The sequence below is a fragment of the Oncorhynchus masou genome, chromosome 18 (assembly GCF_036934945.1).
Source record: "Oncorhynchus masou masou isolate Uvic2021 chromosome 18, UVic_Omas_1.1, whole genome shotgun sequence".
NCBI lineage: Eukaryota > Metazoa > Chordata > Actinopteri > Salmoniformes > Salmonidae > Oncorhynchus > Oncorhynchus masou.
Window position 1 is genome coordinate 3,413,866 of NC_088229.1, and position 24,298 is coordinate 3,438,163.

At 44.6% G+C, this 24,298-nt stretch overlaps 1 protein-coding gene across 1 annotated transcript in view; it reads left to right on the forward strand.

Annotated features, from left to right (window-relative positions):
- The window catches only part of zgc:113363 (uncharacterized protein LOC791449 homolog), a 34,281-nt gene extending 26,392 nt beyond the window's left edge, over window positions 1-7,889 (forward strand). The window contains exon 5 of the mRNA XM_064922012.1: window positions 7,211-7,889. Within this exon, the coding sequence (XP_064778084.1) occupies window positions 7,211-7,278 (68 nt within the window). The 3' untranslated portion in view covers window positions 7,279-7,889. The remainder of the gene's footprint in view (window positions 1-7,210) is intronic.
- The last annotated feature ends 16,409 nt before the right edge of the window (window positions 7,890-24,298 follow it).

A 24,298-nucleotide genomic window follows, 5' to 3' on the forward strand; every position in this document is an offset into this window, starting at 1 on the left:
ACCCAGCGTGGATTAAAACAACAACCGTCTGGAACGTCAGCTAACCCAGCGTGGATTAAAACAACAACCGTCTGGAACGTCAGCTAACCCAGCGTGGATTAAAACAACAACCTTCTGGAACGTCAGCTAACCCAGTGTGGATTAAAACAACAACCGTCTGGAACGTCAGCTCACCCAGCGTGGATTAAAACAACAACCGTCAGGAACGTCAGTTTACCCAGTGTGGATTAAAACAACAACCGTCTGGAACGTCAGCTAACCCAGCGTGGATTAAAACAACAACAGTCTGGAACATCAGCTAACCCAGCGTGGATTAAAACAACAACCTTCTGGAACGTCAGCTAACCCAGCGTGGATTAAAACAACAACCGTCTGGAACGTCAGCTAACCCAGCGTGGATTAAAACAACAACCGTCTGGAACGTCAGCTAACCCAGCGTGGATTAAAACAACAACTGTCTGGAACGTCAGCTAACCCAGCGTGGATTAAAACAACAACCGTCTGGAACGTCAGCTAACCCAGCGTGGATTAAAACAACAACCGTCTGGAACGTCAGCTAACCCAGCGTGGATTAAAACAACAACCTTCTGGAACGTCAGCTAACCCAGTGTGGATTAAAACAACAACCTTCTGGAACGTCAGCTAACCCATCGTGGATTAAAACAACAACCTTCTGGAACGTCAGCTAACCCAGTGTGGATTAAAACAACAACCGTCTGGAACGTCAGCTAACCCAGCGTGGATTATAACAACAACCGTCTGGAACGTCAGCTAACCCAGCGTGGATTAAAACAACAACAGTCTGGAACGTCAGCTCACCCAGCGTGGATTAAAACAACAACCGTCTGGAACGTCAGCTAACCCAGCGTGGATTAAAACAACAACCGTCTGGAACGTCAGCTAACCCAGCGTGGATTATAACAACAACCTTCAGGAACGTCAGTTTACCCAGCGTGGATTAAAACAACAACCGTCTGGAACGCCAGTTTACCCAGCGTGTATTAAAACAACAACCGTCTGGAACGTCCAGCTAACCCAGCGTGGATTAAAACAACACCCGTCTGGAACGTCAGCTAACCCAGCGTGGATTAAAACAACAACCGTCTGGAACGTCAGCTAACCCAGCGTGGATTAAAACAACAACCGTCTGGAACGTCAGCTAACCCAGCGTGGATTATAACAACAACCTTCAGGAACGTCAGTTTACCCAGCGTGGATTAAAACAACAACCGTCTGGAACGTCAGTTTACCCAGCGTGTATTAAAACAACAACCGTCTGGAACGTCAGCTAACCCAGCGTGGATTAAAACAACAACCTTCTGGAACGTCCAGCTAACCCAGCGTGGATTAAAACAACAACCGTCTGGAACGTCAGCTAACCCAGCGTGGATTAAAACAACAACCGTCTGGAACGCCAGCTAACCCAGCGTGGATTAAAACAACAACCTTCTGGAACGTCAGCTAACCCAGTGTGGATTAAAACAACAACCGTCTGGACGTCAGCTCACCCAGCGTGGATTAAAACAACAACCGTCAGGAACGCCAGTTTACCCAGTGTGGATTAAAACAACAACCGTCTGGAACGTCAGCTAACCCAGCGTGGATTAAAACAACAACAGTCTGGAACATCAGCTAACCCAGCGTGGATTAAAACAACAACCTTCTGGAACGTCAGCTAACCCAGCGTGGATTAAAACAACAACCGTCTGGAACGTCAGCTAACCCAGCGTGGATTAAAACAACAACCGTCTGGAACGTCAGCTAACCCAGCGTGGATTAAAACAACAACCGTCTGGAACGTCAGCTAACCCAGCGTGGATTAAAACAACAACCGTCTGGAACGTCAGCTAACCCAGCGTGGATTAAAACAACAACCGTCTGGAACGTCAGCTAACCCAGCGTGGATTAAAACAACAACCTTCTGGAACGTCAGCTAACCCAGTGTGGATTAAAACAACAACCGTCTGGAACGTCAGCTAACCCAGCGTGGATTATAACAACAACCGTCTGGAACGTCAGCTAACCCATCGTGGATTAAAACAACAACCGTCTGGAACGTCAGCTCACCCATTGTGGATTAAAACAACAACCGTCTGGAACGTCAGCTAACCCAGCGTGGATTAAAACAACAACCGTCTGGAACATCAGCTAACCCAGCGTGGATTATAACAACAACCGTCTGGAACATCAGCTAATCCAGCGTGGATTAAAACAACAACCGTCTGGAACGTCAGCTAACCCAGCGTGGATTAAAACAACAACCGTCTGGAACGTCAGCTAACCCAGTGTGGATTAAAACAACAACCGTCTGGAACGTCAGCTAACCCAGCGTGGATTAAAACAACAACCGTCTGGAATGTCAACTAACCCAGCGTGGATTAAAACAACAACCTTCTGGAACGTCAGCTAACCCAGCGTGGATTAAAACAACAACCGTCTGGAACGTCAGCTAACCCAGCGTGGATTAAAACAACAACCGTCTGGAACGTCAGCTAACCCAGCGTGGATTAAAACAACAACCGTCTGGAACGTCAGCTAACCCAGCGTGGATTAAAACAACAACCGTCTGGAACGTCAGCTAACCCAGCGTGGATTAAAACAACAACCGTCTGGAACGTCAGCTAACCCAGCGTGGATTAAAACAACAACCTTCTGGAACGTCAGCTAACCCAGTGTGGATTAAAACAACAACCGTCTGGAACGTCAGCTAACCCAGCGTGGATTATAACAACAACCGTCTGGAACGTCAGCTAACCCATCGTGGATTAAAACAACAACCGTCTGGAACGTCAGCTCACCCATTGTGGATTAAAACAACAACCGTCTGGAATGTCAGCTAACCCAGCGTGGATTAAAACAACAACCGTCTGGAACATCAGCTAACCCAGCGTGGATTATAACAACAACCGTCTGGAACATCAGCTAACCCAGCGTGGATTAAAACAACAACCGTCTGGAACGTCAGCTAACCCAGCGTGGATTAAAACAACAACCGTCTGGAACGTCAGCTAACCCAGTCTGGATTAAAACAACAACCGTCTGGAACGTCAGCTAACCCAGCGTGGATTAAAACAACAACCGTCTGGAATGTCAACTAACCCAGCGTGGATTAAAACAACAACCGTCTAGAACGTCACCTAACCCAGCGTGGATTATAACAACAACCGTCTGGAACGTCAGCTAACCCAGCGTGGATTAAAACAACAACCGTCTGGAACGTCAACTAACCCAGCGTGGATTATAACAACAACCGTCTGGAACGTCAGCTAACCCAGCGTGGATTAAAACAACAACCGTCTGGAACGTCAACTAACCCAGCGTGGATTAAAACAACAACCGTCTGGAACATCAGCTAACCCAGTGTGGATTAAAACAACAACCGTCTGGAACGTCAGCTCACCCAGCGTGGATTAAAACAACAACCGCCTGGAACATCAGCTAACCCAGCGTGGATTAAAACAACAACCGTCTGGAACATCAGCTAACCCAGCGTGGATTATAACAACAACCGTCTGGAACGTCAGCTAAACCAGCGTGGATTATAACAACAACCATCTGGAACGTCAGCTAATCCAGCGTGGATTAAAACAACAACCGTCTGGAACGTCAGCTAACCCAGCGTGGATTATAACAACAACCGTCTGGAACGTCAGCTAACCCAGCATGGATTATAACAACAACCATCTGGAACGTCAGCTAACCCAGCGTGGATTATAACAACAACCATCTGGAACGTCAGCTAACCCAGCGTGGATTATAACAACAACCATCTGGAACGTCAGCTAACCCAGTGTGGATTATAATAACAACCGCCTGGAACATCAGCTAACCCAGCGTGGATTAAAACAACAACCGTCTGGAACGTTAGCTAACCCAGCGTGGAATAACACAACAACCGTCTGGAACGTCAGCTAACCCAGCGTGGATTATAACAACAACCGTCTGGAACGTCAGCTAACCCAGCGTGGATTAAAACAACAACCGTCTGGAACGTCAGCTAACCCAGCGTGGATTAACACAACAACCGTCTGGAACGTCAGCTAACCCATCGTGGATTAAAACAACAACCGTCTGGAACGTCAGCTAACCCAGCGTGGATTAACACAACAACCATCTTGAACGTCAGCTAACCCATCGTTGATTAAAACAACAACCGTCTGGAACGTCAGCTAACCCAGCGTGGATTATAACAACAACCGTCTGGAACGTCAGCTAACCCAGCGTGGATTAAAACAACAACCGTCTGGAACGTCAGCTAACCCAGCGTGGATTAAAACAACAACCGTCTGGAACGTCAGCTAACCCAGCGTGGATTAAAACAACAACCGTCTGGAACGTCAGCTAACCCAGCGTGGATTAAAACAACAACCGTCTGGAACGTCAGCTAACCCAGTGTGGATTAAAACAACAACCGTCTGGAACGTCAGCTAACCCAGCGTGGATTAAAACAACAACCGTCTGGAACGTCAACTAACCCAGCGTGGATTAAAACAACAACCGTCTGGAACGTCAACTAACCCAGCGTGGATTATAACAACAACCGTCTGGAACGTCAGCTAACCCAGCGTGGATTAAAACAACAACCGTCTGGAACGTCAACTAACCCAGCGTGGATTATAACAACAACCGTCTGGAACGTCAGCTAACCCAGCGTGGATTAAAACAACAACCGTCTGGAACGTCAACTAACCCAGCGTGGATTAAAACAACAACCGTCTGGAACATCAGCTAACCCAGTGTGGATTAAAACAACAACCGCCTGGAACGCCAGCTCACCCAGCGTGGATTAAAACAACAACCGCCTGGAACATCAGCTAACCCAGCGTGGATTAAAACAACAACCGTCTGGAACATCAGCTAACCCAGCGTGGATTATAACAACAACCGTCTGGAACGTCAGCTAAACCAGCGTGGATTATAACAACAACCATCTGGAACGTCAGCTAATCCAGCGTGGATTAAAACAACAACCGTCTGGAACGTCAGCTAACCCAGCGTGGATTATAACAACAACCGTCTGGAACGTCAGCTAACCCAGCATGGATTATAACAACAACCATCTGGAACGTCAGCTAACCCAGCGTGGATTATAACAACAACCATCTGGAACGTCAGCTAACCCAGCGTGGATTATAACAACAACCATCTGGAACGTCAGCTAACCCAGTGTGGATTATAATAACAACCGCCTGGAACATCAGCTAACCCAGCGTGGATTAAAACAACAACCGTCTGGAACGTTAGCTAACCCAGCGTGGAATAACACAACAACCGTCTGGAACGTCAGCTAACCCAGCGTGGATTATAACAACAACCGTCTGGAACGTCAGCTAACCCAGCGTGGATTAAAACAACAACCGTCTGGAACGTCAGCTAACCCAGCGTGGATTAACACAACAACCGTCTGGAACGTCAGCTAACCCAGCGTGGATTAACACAACAACCGTCTGGAACGTCAGCTAACCCAGCGTGGATTATAACAACAACCGTCTGGAACGTCAGCTAACCCATCGTGGATTAAAACAACAACCGTCTGGAACGTCAGCTAACCCAGCGTGGATTATAACAACAACCATCTGGAACGTCAGCTAACCCAGCGTGGATTAAAACAACAACCGTCTGGAACGTCAGCTAACCCAGCGTGGATTAAAACAACAACCGTCTGGAACGTCAACTAACCCAGCGTGGATTAAAACAACAACCGTCTGGAACGTCAGCTAACCCAGCGTGGATTATAACAACAACCATCTGGAACGTCAGCTAACCTAGCACCACCCATGTTCAACTCTTCATCAAAACCAAATAGTGGTTATGGACACCAGGTCTAGTGTAGAGGCTCCACTCAACTACTCATTCAGTTCTAGTGTAGAGGCTCCACTCAACTACTCATTCAGTTCTAGTGTAGAGGCTCCACTCAACTACTCATTCAGTTCTAGTGTAGAGGCTCCACTCAACTACTCATTCAGTTCTAGTGTAGAGGCTCCACTCAATTACTCATTCAGTTCTAGTGTAGAGGCTCCACTCAACTTCTCATTCAGTTCTAGTGTAGAGGCTCCACTCAACTACTCATTCAGTTCTAGTGTAGAGGCTCCACTCAACTACTCATTCAGTTCTAGTGTAGAGGCTCCACTCAACTACTCATTCAGTTCTAGTGTAGAGGCTCCACTCAACTTCTCATTCAGTTCTAGTGTAGAGGCTCCACTCAACTACTCATTCAGTTCTAGTGTAGAGGCTCCACTCAACTACTCATTCAGTTCTAGTGTAGAGGCTCCACTCAACTACTCATTCAGTTCTAGTGTAGAGGCTATAGAACTTCTAAGAGGACTGGCATTAGAAGTGTGGAGCTGATTTCCCAATGTTGAAGCTCTGGCCAGATTGCTCCTTGTCATAATCTTTTTCCTCCTCTGAACCAGAAAGGAACTTTAGCGCCCCCAGGAGGTAGGAGACGTGGCTGCGCTCAACAAGGACACAGCAGATTGAACCATGTTGCTGTTTGTCATATCCACCAGGAGAAGCTGGATTACATAGATAAGAAAACAACATGTCAGAATTGTATTGCTGGCAGTGACAGGTGTAAAACAGGTATTTGGTGCATTTAAGTGAATTGAGACGGACGATCTGACTCCTGTCGGTACCACTGTATGCCCATATTTGTATAAGGTTGCAAGCGGTTACGGACTGATATTGAATGTATATATTTTTTTTACTTGATCGGTGAATGACAGTGAGTTGATTCTTGAGCACGACATACTATACTGATTGGCTGAGCAAGATGCCATATTGAAAACTTCTATTTTGTCTGTCACTATATTATTTTCGGAATTAATACCGTATTTAAATTGTGTAACCAACTCCTTGTAAGTTAATTGGGTATAAGAAACGTGTTATTCAAGACCATGTACTAGCCAAGTGTGGTGAAGGATTTTTAACATTTAAATGTAGTTAAAGAACTAGCGTGTTGGTGACTATTACGGGTAAGAAACACAGTTTAAAGTAATAAATAAACATATTGGTATTTCGGTTGTGATTAGGGTATATTGACCAAATTACCAGGACATGTATGTATTTTCCTTCATAATTCACCAGAAACAAACATTTCAATGTTATTTATTACCCCCCCCCCCCCCCCCGATGCGTCAATGCCAGGAGCAGCAGCACATATTGGAACATTGTAGCAGAGTGGTTTTCTATTGTTTTTTTATTTGTTCAGCAGGCAACATCAAAGACGTTGTCACCAGTTACCAGCGGCTGCTGAACCTAACGAAGAAGAAGGGCTAAGATATGATATGACCGCGGCTTTAACGAAAGATGGTGGGTGATATTCAAGGAGAGATCAAGAGAACCTTCCAACTAAGATTAGCGGACCAACACATTTTACTTCCTTGTTACAGTCGATAATACTAGTAAAAAAAAAAACACGCATTCGCTACGCAATTCTCAGTAGTTGGTCATCAGATTTAATTTATTAAATTTTCTAACGGGACTTGCAGGAGTTGTTCACTTGCACGCTCTGTGTAAAAATGTAATTAAACGCCTGAAATGCCATCAACTTGCCGGCCAACATATTTATCGTGGTATTTATATTCAATGTTCAGTACATTTATCTTAAACCATCATAAACTGCTAGACAGATGAACCATTTGTGTACTTTTTTTAAATGTAATTTTTTAGTTAGAATTTTTGTCGACAGACATGGAGAGACCGGGTTCAGAATATAGGGATCGATGAGTGAAAGCCATGTTAATATATGCATAGTCGTCTCAGTTTTAGCACCAACTGGTATATTTAAAAAAAATACTCTTGATTTTGTAGATTATTAAGGGTTAGGAAAGTATTTATAAATCATATTTAAAAAAATTAAAATAAAATAGTGCTTTGATGCATTCTGAAAATTGCCTCATTCAGTTCTTTGACCCATGGTAATGTTGGAACATTAGTGTACATATAATTATAATATAGAGAATGTAATAGTACAATAGTGGGCTATATATCATAATCTATTGCCTGCACCAACCATGGAACTGTGTGATGGCACAGCCAAGTATTTGTGCCATGCGTCGTCGGGTGTAACGGTCATCGTTGCGTGAAGAAGTGGACCAAAGCGCAGCGTGGTAAGTGTTCATGATTATTTAATAGAACTGAACACTGAATAACGAGAACGAACGAAACAGTTCTGTCTGGTGCAGACACACAAAAAAAACAGAAAACAACTACCCACAAAACAGGTGGGTAAAGGCTACCTAAGTATGGTTCTCAATCAGAGACAACGATCAACAGCTGCCTCTGACTGAGAACCACACCCGGCCAAACACACAGAAATAGACAACATAGAATGCCCACCCCAAGCCAAAATATAGACATAAAAAGGATCTCTAAGGTCAGGGCGTGACAGTCGGGTTAAAACTGTTTTGTTTTGGTCTGTGCTCCGCTCCGTAATGATTTAATTTGCCAACGTGTCTTAGTACTAATGATCCGGGCTGTGACAGCATTTGACAGAGAAGGCAAATAAAAGGTAAACGGATGGAAGGATAATGTAGGCTATACCAACTGAAGGGAACTAACAGTAAACTGGCAGTTGAAAATGTGTTGTTATCAGGCCTACCATGATAGAGATAGGAGAACAGAGGAAGTCGTTCAGGCAATTTCGAGAGTGGCCATCCCTGCAAGTTTAAAAGGCCGTCCAGTTTAAATTATTCGTAACGGCACAACATTTCATAAACGTCACTGTGGGAGAGTTGATGTGTTAAATATGCCTCAGTTTGCTGCCCTATGACTGGTTTCACATTTGCCTCCAGAGATTTGAATTTTATCTTTATTTATTCAATGCTGTCACAGCCGGATCATTAAAAACAAAATAGTACATTTACATTTACATTTAAGTCATTTAGCAGACGCTCTTATCCAGAGCGACTTACTAAGACACGTTGGCAAATTAAATCATTACGGAGCGGAGCACAGACCAAATCAGTTTGAACCCGACTGTCACGCCCTGACCTTAGAGATCCTTTTTATGTCGCTATTTTGGCTTGGTCAGGGTGTGAGTTTTTATTTTATTTATTTCACCTTTATTTAACCAGGTAGGCTAGTTGAGAACAAGTTCTCACTTGCAACTGCGACCTGGCCAAGATAAAGCATAGCAGTGTGAACAGACAACAACACAGAGTTACACATGGAGTAAAACAAACAGAGTCAATAATACAGTATAAACAAGTCTATATACGATGTGAGCAAATGAGGTGAGATAAGGGAGGTAAAGGCAAAAAAAGGCCATGGTGGCAAAGTAAATGGTTTCCCATTTGCCTCCAGAGATTTTAATTTTATCTTTATTTAACTAGGCAAGTCAGTTAAAAAGAAATTCTTATTTTCAATTATGGCCTGGGAACAGTGGGTTAACTGCCTGTTCAGAGATGGAAGGACAGATTTGTTTGTACCTTGTCAGCTCAAGTATTTGAACCTGCCACCTTGTGTTTACTATTCCAACGCTCTAACCACTAGGCTACCCTGCCGCCCCATATTATAAAATAGATAGATCGAAAACAAGTGTCATTCATATTGACAATTTCCTTATCCCAAACACATTACTAATTTACCTAGGTCTTATCAATAGCTCCTGTGAAGCTGTAAATTACACTGTAGAGAGAATACTTTTTTTTCTAATAGAAACAACACCAAAGTTGACGTTTGATACACGCGAATAGCGGGCGAATAGCAGGCGAAATAGCCCTCTATTCTCATGCTTGAGTTCAAGGTCAGAATACGCATAGAGAGAAAAGTGCACAAAAAGGAATTATGTTTACATTTACGAGCTCTCAACTCGGGTTGGAATCGGCCCCTTAGTGAATGCACTGACCATGCTCATCAGTTTATACATAGTGGAATGTGAAGCAGGTGGTCTGTAGACCGTCGACTAAGCTCCACGTGTGTTTCACTTCATTTGGATAGTCCCGAAGCAAATCTACAGATAGTTACTAGAAAATAACAACAAATATGTTGTTAAATTGTAACAGATGCTGCTGATAATATCCTGATTGTTTGTTGATCATCTATAGATGGACTATAGACTACCTTGTTGAAAATGATGAGATATGCTGTTGAGGTGCTGCTGAACGGCTAAAGGTATGCTGTTGAAATGCTACTGAATGGCTAAAGGTATGCTATTGAAATGCTACTGAACAGCTAAAGGTATGCTATTGAAATGCTACTGAACAGCTAAAGATATGCTGTTGAAATGCTACTGAATGGCTAAAGATATGCTGTTGAAATGCTACTGAACTGCTAAAGGTATGCTGTTGAAATGCTACTGAACGGCTAAAGGTATGCTGTTGAAATGCTACTGAACTGCTAAAGGTATGCTGTTGAAATGCTACTGAACGGCTAGATATGCTGTTGAAATGCTACTGAATGGCTAAAGATATGCTGTTGAAATGCTACTGAATGGCTAAAGATATGCTATTGAAATGCTCCTGAACGGCTAAAGGTATGCTGTGGAGGTGCTGCTGAACGGCTAAAGATGTGCTGTTGAAATGCTACTGAATGGCTAAAGATATGCTGTTGAAATGCTCCTGAACGGCTAAAGGTATGCTGTGGAGGTGCTGCTGAACGGCTAAAGATGTGCTGTTGAAATGCCTATGAACGGCTAAAGGTATGCTATTGAAATGCTACTGAACAGCTAAAGGTATGCTATTGAAATGCTACTGAACGGCTAAAGGTATGCTATTGAAATGCTACTGAACGGCTAAAGGTATGCTATTGAAATGCTACTGAACAGCTAAAGGTATGCTATTGAAATGCTACTGAACAGCTAAAGGTATGCTATTGAAATGCTACTGAACGGCTAAAGGTATGCTATTGAAATGCTACTGAACGGCTAAAGGTATGCTATTGAAATGCTACTGAACAGCTAAAGGTATGCTGTTGAAATGCTGCTCATAGTTTTTTTGAACATGGACTAAAAGACACTTTCTTGTTGAAAGTCAACAGAGACGCAGTTGACATGTTACTGATAGATAGTCCATCTGTAGATGCTCGATCCCAATAGTGTTACCACCAATGTGATTATTTTACAGAAGTTATAGGCCCTCTCTCAAGTTAACAACCTCTCTCAATGTGAGCAAGACAAAGGAGCTGATCGTGGATTATGGGAAAAGGAGGGGCGAACAGGCCCCCATTAACATCGACTGGACTGAAGTGGAGCGGGTTGAGAGCTTCAAGTTCCTTGGTGTCACAAACTAGAATGGTCCAAACACACCAAGACAGTTGTGAAGAGGGCACGACAACACCTTTTCCCCCTCAGGAGACTGAAAAGATTTGGCATGGGTCCCCAGATCCTCGAAGTTCTACAGCTGCACCATCGAGGGCATCCTGACCGGTTGCATTAGCTGGTATGGCAACCACTCAGCATCTGACCGTAAGGCGCTACAGAGGGTAGTACATACGGCCCAGTACATCACTGGGGCCAAGCTTCCTGAAATCCAGGACCTATATACCAGGCGGTGTCAAAGGAAGGTCCAAAAATTGTCAAAGACTCCATCCACCCAAGTTATAGACTGTTCTCTCTGCTACCGCAAGGCAAGCGGTAACGGAGCGCCAAGGCTCTTTAACAGCTTCTACCCCAAGCCATAAAACTGCTGAACTACTAAACTAATCAAATGGCCACCCAGACTATTTACATTGTCCTGCCCTTTGCCCTCTGAGGGATTAACACAACCTGTTTATTGAGGGATTAAAACAACCTGTTTACTGAGGGATTAAAACACAACCTGTTTACTGAGGGATTAAAACAACCTGTTTACTGAGGGATTAAAACAACCTGTTTACTGAGGGATTATAACAACCTGTTTACTGAGGGGATTAACACTGAGGGATTAACACTGAGGGATTAACACAACCTGTTTACTGAGGGATTACTGAGGGGATTAACAACCTGTTTACTGAGGGATTACTGAGGGGATTAACAACCTGTTTACTGAGGGATTACTGAGGGGATTAACAACCTGTTTACTGAGGGATTAAAACAACCTGTTTACTGAGGGGATTAACACAACCAGTTTACTGAGGGATTAAAACAACCTGTTTACTGAGGGGATTAACACAACCTGTTTACTGAGGGATTATAACAACCGGTTTACTGAGGGGATTAACACAACCTGTTTACTGAGGGATTAAAACAACCTGTTTACTGAGGGATTAAAACAACCTGTTTACTGAGGGGATTAACACAACCTGTTTACTGAGGGATTAAAACAACCTGTTTACTGAGGGATTAACACTGAGGGATTAACACTGAGGGATTAACAACCTGTTTACTGAGGGATTAACACTGAGGGATTAACACTGAGGGATTAACACAACCTGTTTACTGAGGGATTAAAACAACCTGTTTACTGAGGGATTAACACTGAGGGATTAACACTGAGGGATTAACACAACCTGTTTACTGAGGGATTAAAACAACCTGTTTACTGAGGGGATTAACACAACCTGTTTACTGAGGGATTATAACAACCTGTTTACTGAGGGGATTAACACAACCTGTTTACTGAGGGATTAAAACAACCTGTTTACTGAGGGGATTAACACAACCTGTTTACTGAGGGATTATAACAACCTGTTTACTGAGGGATTAACAACCTGTTTACTGAGGGATTAACACAACCTGTTTACTGAGGGATTAAAACAACCTGTTTACTGAGGGATTAAAACAACCTGTTTACTGAGGGATTAAAACAACCTGTTTACTGAGGGGATTAACACAACCTGTTTACTGAGGGATTAACACTGAGGGTAACAACTTCAGGATTCAGACAAATAAAACGACGGGCAGTTAACCAGACAGGCAGGTAACCAGATAGGCAGGTAACCAGATAGGCAGGTAACCAGACAGGCAGGTAACCAGACAGGCAGGTAACCAGACAGGCAGGTAACCAGACAGGCAGGTAACCAGACAGGCAGGTAACCAGACAGGTAGGTAACCAGACAGGTAGGTAACCAGACAGGTAGGTAACCAGACAGGCAGGTAACCAGACAGGTAGGTAACCAGACAGGCAGGTAACCAGACAGGCAGGTAACCAGACAGGCAGGTAACCAGACAGGTAGGTAACCAGACAGGCAGGTAACCAGACAGGTAGGTAACCAGACAGGCAGGTAACCAGACAGGTAGGTAACCAGACAGGCGGTAACCAGACAGGTGTTAACCAGACAGGTAGGTAACCAGACAGGCAGGTAACCAGACAGGCAGGTAACCAGACAGGTAGGTAACCAGACAGGCAGGTAACCAGACAGGTAGGTAACCAGACAGGCAGGTAACCAGACAGGCAGGTAACCAGACAGGTAGGTAACCAGACAGGCAGGTAACCAGACAGGCAGGTAACCAGACAGGTAGGTAACCAGACAGGCAGGTAACCAGACAGGTAGGTAACCAGACAGGCCAGGTAAACCAGACAGGCAGGTAACCAGACAGGTAGGTAACCAGACAGGTAGGTAACCAGACAGGTAGGTAACCAGACAGGTGGTAACCAGACAGGGCGGTAGGTAACCAGACAGGTAGGTAACCAGACAGGTAGGTAACCAGACAGGTAACCAGACAGGCAGGTAACCAGACAGGTAGGTAACCAGACAGGCAGGTAACCAGACAGGTAGGTAACCAGAGGGGGGGGGGGGGTATCCTGATGAAGACCAATCATCAGCAAAGTGGGTGGAGGGTTTATGGTTTTTGATAAACATAAAGTGACACTTTACATCCAGGTAACCAGACAGGCAGGTAACGAGACAGGTAGGTAACTAGACAGGCAGGTAACCAGACGGGCAGTTAACCAGACAGGCAGGTAACCAGATAGGCAGGTAAGCAGACAGGTAGGTAACCAGACAGGTAGGTAACCAGACAGGCAGGTAACCAGACAGGCAGGTAACCAGACAGGCAGGTAACCAGACAGGTAGGTAACCAGACAGGCGGTAACCAGACAGGTGTTAACCAGACAGGTAGGTAACCAGACAGGCAGGTAACCAGACAGGCAGGTAACCAGACAGGTAGGTAACCAGACAGGCAGGTAACCAGACAGGTAGGTAACCAGACAGGCAGGTAACCAGACAGGTAGGTAACCAGACAGGTAGGTAACCAGACAGGCAGTTAACCAGACAGGCAGGTAACCAGACAGGTAGGTAACCAGACAGGCAGGTAACCAGACAGGCAGGTAACCAGACAGGTAGGTAACCAGACAGGTAGGTAACCAGACAGGCAGGTAACCAGACAGGTAGGTAACCAGACAGGCAGGTAACCAGACAGGTAGGTAACCAGACAGGCAGGTAACCAGACAGGTAGGTAACCAGACAGGTAGGTAACCAGACAGGCGGTAACCAGACAGGTGTTAACCAGACAGGTAGGTAACCAGACAGGTAGGTAACCAGACAGGCAGGTAACCAGACAGGCAGGTAACCAGACAGGTAGGTAACCAGACAGGCAGGTAACCAGACAGGTAGGTAACCAGACAGGTAGGTAACCAGAGGGGGGGGTATCCTGATGAAGACCAATCATCAGCAAAGTGGGTGGAGGGTTTATGGTTTTTGATAAACATAAAGTGACACTTTACATCCAGGTAACCAGACAGGCAGGTAACGAGACAGGTAGGTAACTAGACAGGCAGGTAACCAGACGGGCAGTTAACCAGACAGGCAGGTAACCAGATAGGCAGGTAAGCAGACAGGTAGGTAACCAGACAGGTAGGTAACCAGACAGGCAGGTAACCAGACAGGCAGGTAACCAGACAGGCAGGTAACCAGACAGGTAGGTAACCAGACAGGCAGGTAACCAGACAGGTAGGTAACCAGACAGGCAGGTAACCAGACAGGTAGGTAACCAGACAGGCGGTAACCAGACAGGTGTTAACCAGACAGGTAGGTAACCAGACAGGTAGGTAACCAGACAGGCAGGTAACCAGACAGGCAGGTAACCAGACAGGTAGGTAACCAGACAGGCAGGTAACCAGACAGGTAGGTAACCAGACAGGCAGGTAACCAGACAGGTAGGTAACCAGACAGGTAGGTAACCAGACAGGCAGTTAACCAGACAGGCAGGTAACCAGACAGGTAGGTAACCAGACAGGCAGGTAACCAGACAGGCAGGTAACCAGACAGGCAGGTAACCAGACAGGTAGGTAACCAGACAGGTAGGTAACCAGACAGGTAGGTAACCAGACAGGCAGGTAACCAGACAGGTAGGTAACCAGACAGGCAGGTAACCCGTTATTGCTGTATATCTACAACAAAACATATCACAGACAAATATACTGAATCAAAATAAAACTACCAATCCTAATTTGGTTTACTTTCAGCTCAGCCAAATCTATCTTCTAAACAGCACCCTGTTCCCCAGTCTCAAACAGCACCTTGTTCCCCAGTCTCAAACAGCACCTTGTTCCCCAGTCTCAAACAGCACCTTGTTCCCCAGTCCCAAACAACACCCTGTTCCCCATCCCAAACAGCACCCCGTTCCCCAGTCCCAAACAGCACCCTGATCCCCAGTCCCAAACAGCACCCTGTTCCCCAGTCCCAAACAGCACCCTGTTCCCCAGTCCCAAACAGCACCCTGTTCCCCAGTCCCAAACAGCACCCCGTTCCCCAGTCCCAAACAGCACCCTGTTCCCCAGTCCCAAACAGCACCCTGTTCCCCAGTCCCAAACAGCACCCTGTTCCCCAGTCTCAAACAGCACCCTGTTCCCCAGTCTCAAACAGCACCCTGTTCCCCAGTCTCAAACAGCACCCTGTTCCCCAGTCCCAAACAGCACCCTGTTCCCCAGTCCCAAACAGCACCCTGTTCCCCAGTCCCAAACAGCACCCTGTTCCCCAGTCCCAAACAGCACCATGTTCCCCAGTCCCAAACAGCACCCTGTTCCCCAGTCTCAAACAGCACCCTGTTCCCCAGTCCCAAACAGCACCCTGTTCCCCAGTCCCAAACAGCACCCCGTTCCCCAGTCCCAAACAGCACCCTGTTCCCCATAAACCTGAAATCCAGAACCCGTTTTGTGCTTAACATTCCACTCCTTGTACTTTTGTGTCATTCCCAAACACTGTTTTGGCATGATAAGGACAAACAGACTGTATTTCTCCAAACACACACACACACACACACACACACACACACACACACACACACACACACACACACACACACACACACACACACACACACACACACACACACACACACACACACACACACACACACACACACACCAATGTTATACCCCCGAGTCAAATACATTTAAAAGAGTAAAATGAGACACGATATATATTTCATTTAAAAAATTAAAAAATAAACTAATTAAGGCCAAAATATATGCAATGCTTTTACATAATATAAGATATATAGCTCTAATATATGTTAATAAATGTTGTTTCAGAACATTACGCTATATCGACTTATGTACAATTTCTATTTACATACACAAATAAAAACACAAAACAAACTAGATGTAATTTGCATAAAACAGAACCTAAACTGTGGTTATTAAACATATTACTCACTACCATTCCCTACTTCTTCATCTGTATATAACACACAGTCTACAAAACATTAAGAACACCTGCTATTTCCACTGACATAGACTGACCAGGTGAATCCAGGTGAAAGCTATGAATCCCTTATTGATGTCACCTGTTAAATCCACTCCAAACACACACACACACACACACACACACACACACACACACACACACACAATCAGTGTAGATGAAGGGGAGGAGACGGGTTAAAGGTTTTTTAAGCCTTGAGACATGGATTGTGTATGTGTGCCATTCAGAGGGTAAATGGGCAGGACAAAACCTGCCTTTGAACAGGTTATGGAAGTAGGTGCCAGGCACACCGGTTTGTGTCAAGAACTGCAATGCTGCTGGTTTTTTCCCCACACTAAACAGTAGGAAGGTGTTCTTAATGTTTAGTATACTCCGTGTGTATAATTGCTTTTCTAATGAAAATAAAAAGACACAAAGTAAATCAAAGCATCGAACGTTAGAACCAAAAACACAGCGCAGCACAAACAGGACAGTCGATATTCTCCAATAGTACGTATCACAGTTAATAACACAGAAACTATATGTGGTTGTTGTATCGGTCTTTCACTGCAAGGACTACTGTTTCCAACATGAATGTAGTCTCTTGTACATAGTTGAACAACATGAAGGAGAACAAGAACAAGAAATATGAAAGGAATAGATCAAATATCGGCAGTGGGGAATGCGCGATATATCGGTGAACATATTGGAATCGGCTGATATGAGTTAAAAATCGTCAACGTCCCGATGTCTAGTTTAACGCCGATGTTAAAAACCAATCTCAAAGCTACCGTGCATACCTATATAACGTAGGTGCATGATGTAATGACGCCATGTCAAATTTTGCGCTAAACGTGCAACACGGCATTCCTAACCTCGCCCACAATGTCGGCAGTGCGGATCGAGCAGTCAACAAGTCCAGCAGTCATTTGAAAGAGTAAGAACATTTCAGCAGGACAACTCAAAGGCGAAATACATTAAAGCCAAGATGATGGAATTCATTGCCCTTGACAATCAACCGTTCTCTGTCCTGGGCTTTCGCCGACTGGTCGAGGACCGGAACACACTACCAAGGGAGCTATTTTTCAGATGTTTCCCCACCAGAGTTACACAGTAATAGCGTCACTGCTATTAGCTTCACGACTGACATACTATGGAACGCCATTTGGGTCTTTGTGTGTCAAAAAAGATACAGTAGCACTGTCAAAGCTGTACAAAGAAAGTCTGCAAACAAGCAAACACCGGCCACGAACGATGTGTTTACCGCGTTGGTAATAAAGCATAATTTGTTCGACTGCAACTTCTGGGGTAGCTAGCTTTAGCTTGGTACCTAGCTAGCTTTAGCTTGGTGCCTAGCTAGCTTTAGCTTGGTGACTAGCTAGCTTTAGCTTGGTGCCTAGCTAGCTTTAGCTTGGTGCCTAGCTAGCTTTAGCTTGGTACCTAGCTAGCTTTAGCTTGGTGCCTAGCTAGCTTTAGCTTGGTGCCTAGTTAGCTTTAGCTTGATGCCTAGCTAGCTTTAGCTTGGTGCCTAGCTAGCTTTAGCCTGGTGCCTAGCTAGCTTTAGCTTTGGTGCCTAGCTAGCTTTAGCTTGGTACCTAGATAGCACCAATACAACCAGCCTGAAAACAATGACCAGTAGAAACTGCAGTCATTTTCATTATTCTTAGCAATGATTTAGGAATCCTTGTGAGTAAGTATTAGCTAGGTTGCCACTTGTTGTTCGCCTATTGAAATTGAACTTCAGTTCATGAAAATAAATAGCTAGCCAGCTACTTAACCCTGTTGCCCAAAGCTAATGTTTTTAGCAGCCATTTAGCTTCATCTGGCTAGTGAGGCTCGACTGGACCGGATTATGTGTTGTGAATCTAGCCACAATAAGAATTAGGCACAATAGTGGATCCTGCAGGTTGCCTTCAAAATAAAATACGTCATTGACAGTGATGCAAATGAATACAAATAGTAGAATTATGCCATACTTTTATTTTGAAGGCTAAGCGCAAAGTCCACTATTGTGGCTAATCCTTATTGTGGCTAGCTTCACATAGATGGATCCGACCACCATGAATCAAATAAGAACTAGGGTTGTTTTAGATGATGACACCTAGCTATATAGCTAGCTAACTATAGCTACTGAAACAGATGTTGTTTTGCTGTGTTTTTGGGGAAGCACATTGTTTGTCTCCATGAGCTAGCTAGCTTTTTATTTTATGACCAGCCCTGTAGGTGAGCGAGACAACTTTACCAGCATCATAGCAGACGTATCGATGAATCGTTGTGACATATGAAATACGAGTGATGCTGTAATCACTGTGTAATAACTACGTAAAAAAATGACCTATAACTTCTTCTTTAAGAGGCTCCTCTGTCCTCTACTCGTTACCTGTATTAATGGCACCTGTTTGAACTTGTTATCAGTATAGCAGACGTATCGATGAATCCCTGTGCCATATGAAATACGAGTGATGGTGTAATCAATGTGTAATAACCAAAACGTGTATGAACGCGGTAAATGTATTATGTGATGTGCCGTCATATTCAGGTCCTGATTGGTCAACAAGCTTATTAGACACAACAAGTGTTATTTGATGTACATATTTTTTGACACGCAAAGACCCAAGAAATCTTGGTTGAGAATGAAACAACTGAACAAATTAACAACGAAACAGCACAGCAAGTACATTAATTAAATAGGTTGTGATGATGTTTTACTGGTAATTGGGACATATGTAAATGCCAACAAAATAACTTTTTGGTCAGTGTGGTGTGTGTGTGTGTTTAACCTTTAATTAACTAGGCAAGTCAGTTCAGAACAAATTCTTATTTACAATAACGGCCCAGACGATGCTGGGTCAATTGTGCGCCGCCCTATGGGACTCCCATCACGGCCAGATGTGATACAGCCTGGATTCGAACCAGGGACTGTACATCTGACCAACATGCCCTCTAAATACACCTCTTCTGTCTTCAACCAGGATCTCAGCGATCACTGCCTCATTGCCTGCATCCGTAATGGGTCCGCGGTCAAACGACCACCCCTCATCACTGTCAAACGCTCCACCTCAACACTTCAGCGAGCAGGCCTTTCTAATTGACCCGGCCTCGGTGTCCTGGGAGGATATTGACCTCATCCCGTCTGTAGAGGATGCCTGGTTGCTCTTCAAAAGTGCTTTCCTCTCCATCTTAAATAAGCATGCCCCGTTCAAATGTAGAACTAAGAACAGATATAGCCCTTGGTTCACCCCAGACTTGTCTGCCCTTGACCAGCACAAAAACATCCTGTGGCGTTCTGCATTAGCATCGAATAGCCCCCGTGATATGCAATGTTTCAGGGAAGTCAGGAACCATTATACACAGTCAGTTAGGAAAGCAAAGGCTAGCTTTTTCAAACAGACATTTGCATCCTGTAGCACTAATTCCAAAAAGGTTCTGGGACACTGTAAAGTCCATGGAGAATAAGAGCAGCTCCTCCCAGCTGCCCACTGCCCTGAGGATAGGAAACACTATCAACACTGATAAATCTACGATAATCGATAATTTCAATAAGCATTTTTCCATGGCTGGCCATGCTTTCCACCTGGCTACCCCTACCCCGGCCAACATCTCAGCGCCCCCTGCATCAACTTGCCCAAACCCCCCCCACCCCCGCCACCCAAATCTAGACAGCTGATGTTCTGAAAGAGTTGCAAAATTTGGATCCCTACAAATCAGCTGCGCTAGACAATCTGGACCCTCTCTTTCTAAAATGATCCGCTGAAATTGTTGCAACCCCTATTACCAGTCTATTCAACCTCTCTTTCGTATTGTCTCAGATCCCCAAATATTGGAAAGCTGCCGCAGTCATCCCCCTCTTCAAAGGGGGAGACACTCACGACCCAAACTGTTACAGACCTATATCCATCCTGCCCTGCCTATCATTTCTAAAATCTTCGAAAGACAAGTTAATAAACAGATCACTGACCATCTCGAATCCCAAAGTACCTTCTCTGCTGTGCAATCCGGTTTTCGAGCCGGTCACGGGTGCACCTCAGCCATGCTCAAGGTCCTAAATGATATCATAACCACCATCGATAAAAAACAGTATCGGCAGACTCAATCGCCTTGGCTTCTCAAATGACTGCCTCGCCTGGTTCACCGACTACTTCTCAGATAGAGTTCAATGTGTCAAATCGGAGGGCCTGTTGTCCGGACCTCTGGCAGTCTTTATGGAGGTGCCACAGGGTTCAATTCTCAGGCCGACTCTTTTCTCTGTATACATCAATGATGTTGCTCTTGCTGCTGGTGATTATCTGATCCACCTCTACGCAGACGACACCATTCTGTATAGTTCTGGCCCTTCTTTGGACACTGTGCTAACAAACCTCCAGATGAGCTTCAATGCCATACAACACTCCTTCCGTGGCCTCCAACTGCTTTAAATGCAAGTAAAACTAAATGCATGCTCTTCAACCGATCGCTGCCTGCAGCTGCCCACCCGTCCAGCATCACTACTCTGGACGGTTCTGACTTAGAATATGTGGACAATTACAAATACCTAGGTGTCTGGTTAGACTGTAAACTCTCCTTCCAGACTCACATTAAGCATCTCCAATCCAAAATTAAATCTAGAATCGGCTTCCTATTTGCAACAAAGCATCCTTCACTCTTGCCGCCAAACATACCCTCGTAAAACTGACCATCCTACCAATCCTTGACTTTGGCGATGTAATTTAAAAAATAGACCCCAACACTCTACTCAGCACACTGGATGCAGTCTATCACAGTGCCATCCATTTTGTCACCAAAGCCCCTTATACCACCCACCACTGCGACCTGTATGCTCTCGTTGGCTGGCCCTCACTACATATCCGTCGCCAAACCCACTGGCTCCAGGTCATCTATAAGTCTTTGCTCGGTAAAGCCCCGCCTCAACTCAGAACACTGGACACCATAGCAACACCCACCCATAGCACCGCTCCAGCAGGTATATCTCACTGGTCACCATAGCAACACCCACCCATAGCACCGCTCCAGCAGGTATATCTCACTGGTCACCATAGCAACACCCACCCATAGCACCGCTCCAGCAGGTATATCTCACTGGTCACCATAGCAACACCCACCCATAGCACCGCTCCAGCAGGTATATCACACTGGTCACCATAGCAACACCCACCCGTAGCACACACTCCAGCAGGTATATCTCACTGGTCACCATAGCAACACCCACCCATAGCACCACTCCAGCAGGTATATCTCACTGGTCACCATAGCAACACCCACCCATAGCACCACTCCAGCAGGTATATCTCACTGGTCATCCCCAAAGCCAACACTTACATTGACCACCTGTCCTTCCAGTTCTCTGCTGCCAATGACTGGAACGAACTGCAAAAATCTTCGAAGCTGGGGTCTTATATCTCCCTCTCTAACTTTAAGCATCAGCTGTCAGAGCAGCTTACCCATCACTGTACCTGTACACAGCCCATCTGTAAATAGCCCACCCAACTACCTCATCCCCATATTGTTACTTACCCTCTTGCTCTTTTGCACCTCAGTATCTCTACTATGACATCATCATCTGCACATCTATCACTTCAGTGTTAATGCTAAATTGTAATTATTTTCGCCTCTATGGCCTATTTATTGCCTTACCTCCCTACATTTGCACAAATTGTGCATAGATTTTTATTTTGTGTTATTGACTGTGCGTTTGTTTATGTGTAACTCTGTGTTGTTGTTTTTGTCTCACTGCTTTGCTTTATTCTTGGCCTGGTCGCCGTTGTAAATGAGAACTTGTTCTCAACTACCTGGTTAAATAAAGGTGAAATAAAAATAATAAAAAGTGAAAAACTCTTTCACTGAGATGCCTCTGCATCCATGTGTGTGTGTTAACTATTTACAGTGCCTTGCGAAAGTATTCGGCCCCCTTGAACTTTGCGACCTTTTGCCACATTTCAAGCTTCAAACATAAAGATACAAAACTGTATTTTTTGTGAAGAATCAACAACAAGTGGGACACAATCATGATGTGGAACGACATTTATTGGATATTTCAAACTTTTTTAACAAATCAAACACTGAAAAATTGGGCGTGCAAAATTATTCAGCCCCCTTAAGTTAATACTTTGTAGCGCCACCTTTTGCTGCGATTACAGCTGTAAGTCGCTTGGGGTATGTCTCTATCAGTTTTGCACATCGAGAGACTGAAATCTTTTCCCATTCCTCCTTGCAAAACAGCTCGAGCACAGTGAGGTTGGATGGAGAGCATTTGTGAACAGCAGTTTTCAGTTCTTTCCACAGATTCTCGATTGGATTCAGGTCTGGACTTTGACTTGGCCATTCTAACACCTGGATATGTTTATTTTTTAACCATTCCATTGTAGATTTTGCTTTATGTTTTGGATCATTGTCTTGTTGGAAGACAAATCTCCGTCCCAGTCTCAGGTCTTTTGCAGACTCCATCATGTTTTCTTCCAGAATGGTCCTGTATTTGGCTCCATCCATCTTCCCATCAATTTTAACCATCTTCCCTGTCCCTGCTGAAGAAGAGCAGGCCCAAACCATGATGCTGCCACCACCATGTTTGACAGTGGGGATGGTGTGTTCATTGTGATGAGCTGTGTTGCTTTTACGCCAAACATAACGTTTTGCATTGTTGCCAAAAAGTTCAATTTTGGTTTCATCTGACCAGAGCACCTTCTTCCACATGTTTGGTGTGTCTCCCAGGTGGCTTGTGGCAAACTTTAAACAACACTTTTTATGGATATCTTTAAGAAATGGCTTTCTTCTTGCCACTTCCATAAAGGCCAGATTTGTGCAATATACGACTGAGTGTTGTCCTATGGACAGAGTCTCCCACCTCAGCTGTAGATCTCTGCAGTTCATCCAGAATGATCATGGGCCTCTTGGCTGCATCTCTGATCAGTCTTCTCCTTGTATGAGCTGAAAGTGTAGAGGGACGGCCAGGTCTTGGTAGATTTGCAGTGGTCTGATACTCCTTCCATTTCAATATTATCGCTTGCACAGTGCTCCTTGGGATGTTTAAAGCTTGGGAAATCTTTTTGTATCCAAATCCGGCTTTAAACTTCTTCACAACAGTATCTCGGACCTGCCTGGTGTGTTCCTTGTTCTTCATGATGCTCTCTGCGCTTTTAACGGACCTCTGAGACTATCACTGTGCAGGTGCATTTATACGGAGACTTGATTACACACAGGTGGATTGTATTTATCATCATTAATCATTTAGGTCAACATTGGATCATTCAGAGATCCTCACTGAACTTCTGGAGAGAGTTTGCTGCACTGAAAGTAAAGGGGCTGAATAATTTTGCACGCCCAATTTTTCAGTTTTTGATTTGTTAAAAAAGTTTGAAATATTCAATAAATGTCGTTCCACTTCATAATTGTGTCACACTTGTTGTTGATTCTTCACAAAAAAATACAGTTTTATATCTTTATGTTTGAAGCCTGAAATGTGGCAAAAGGTTGCAAAGTTCAAGGGGGCCGAATACTTTCGCAAGGCACTGTGTAACTGTACTAGAATTTCATTTTAGCTTTATTGAACTAGGCACGTCAATTAAGAACAAATTCTTATTTTCAATGACAGCCTCGGAACAGTGGGTTCAGAACAACAGATTTGAACCTTGTCAGCTTGAGGGTTTGAACTTGCAACCTTTCGGTTACTAGTCCAACACTCTAACCACTAGGCTACCCTGCTGCTCCATTTAAGAATGCTTAAAGTAGTCAGCAAAAAGGAAAAGGAAAATATCAGATA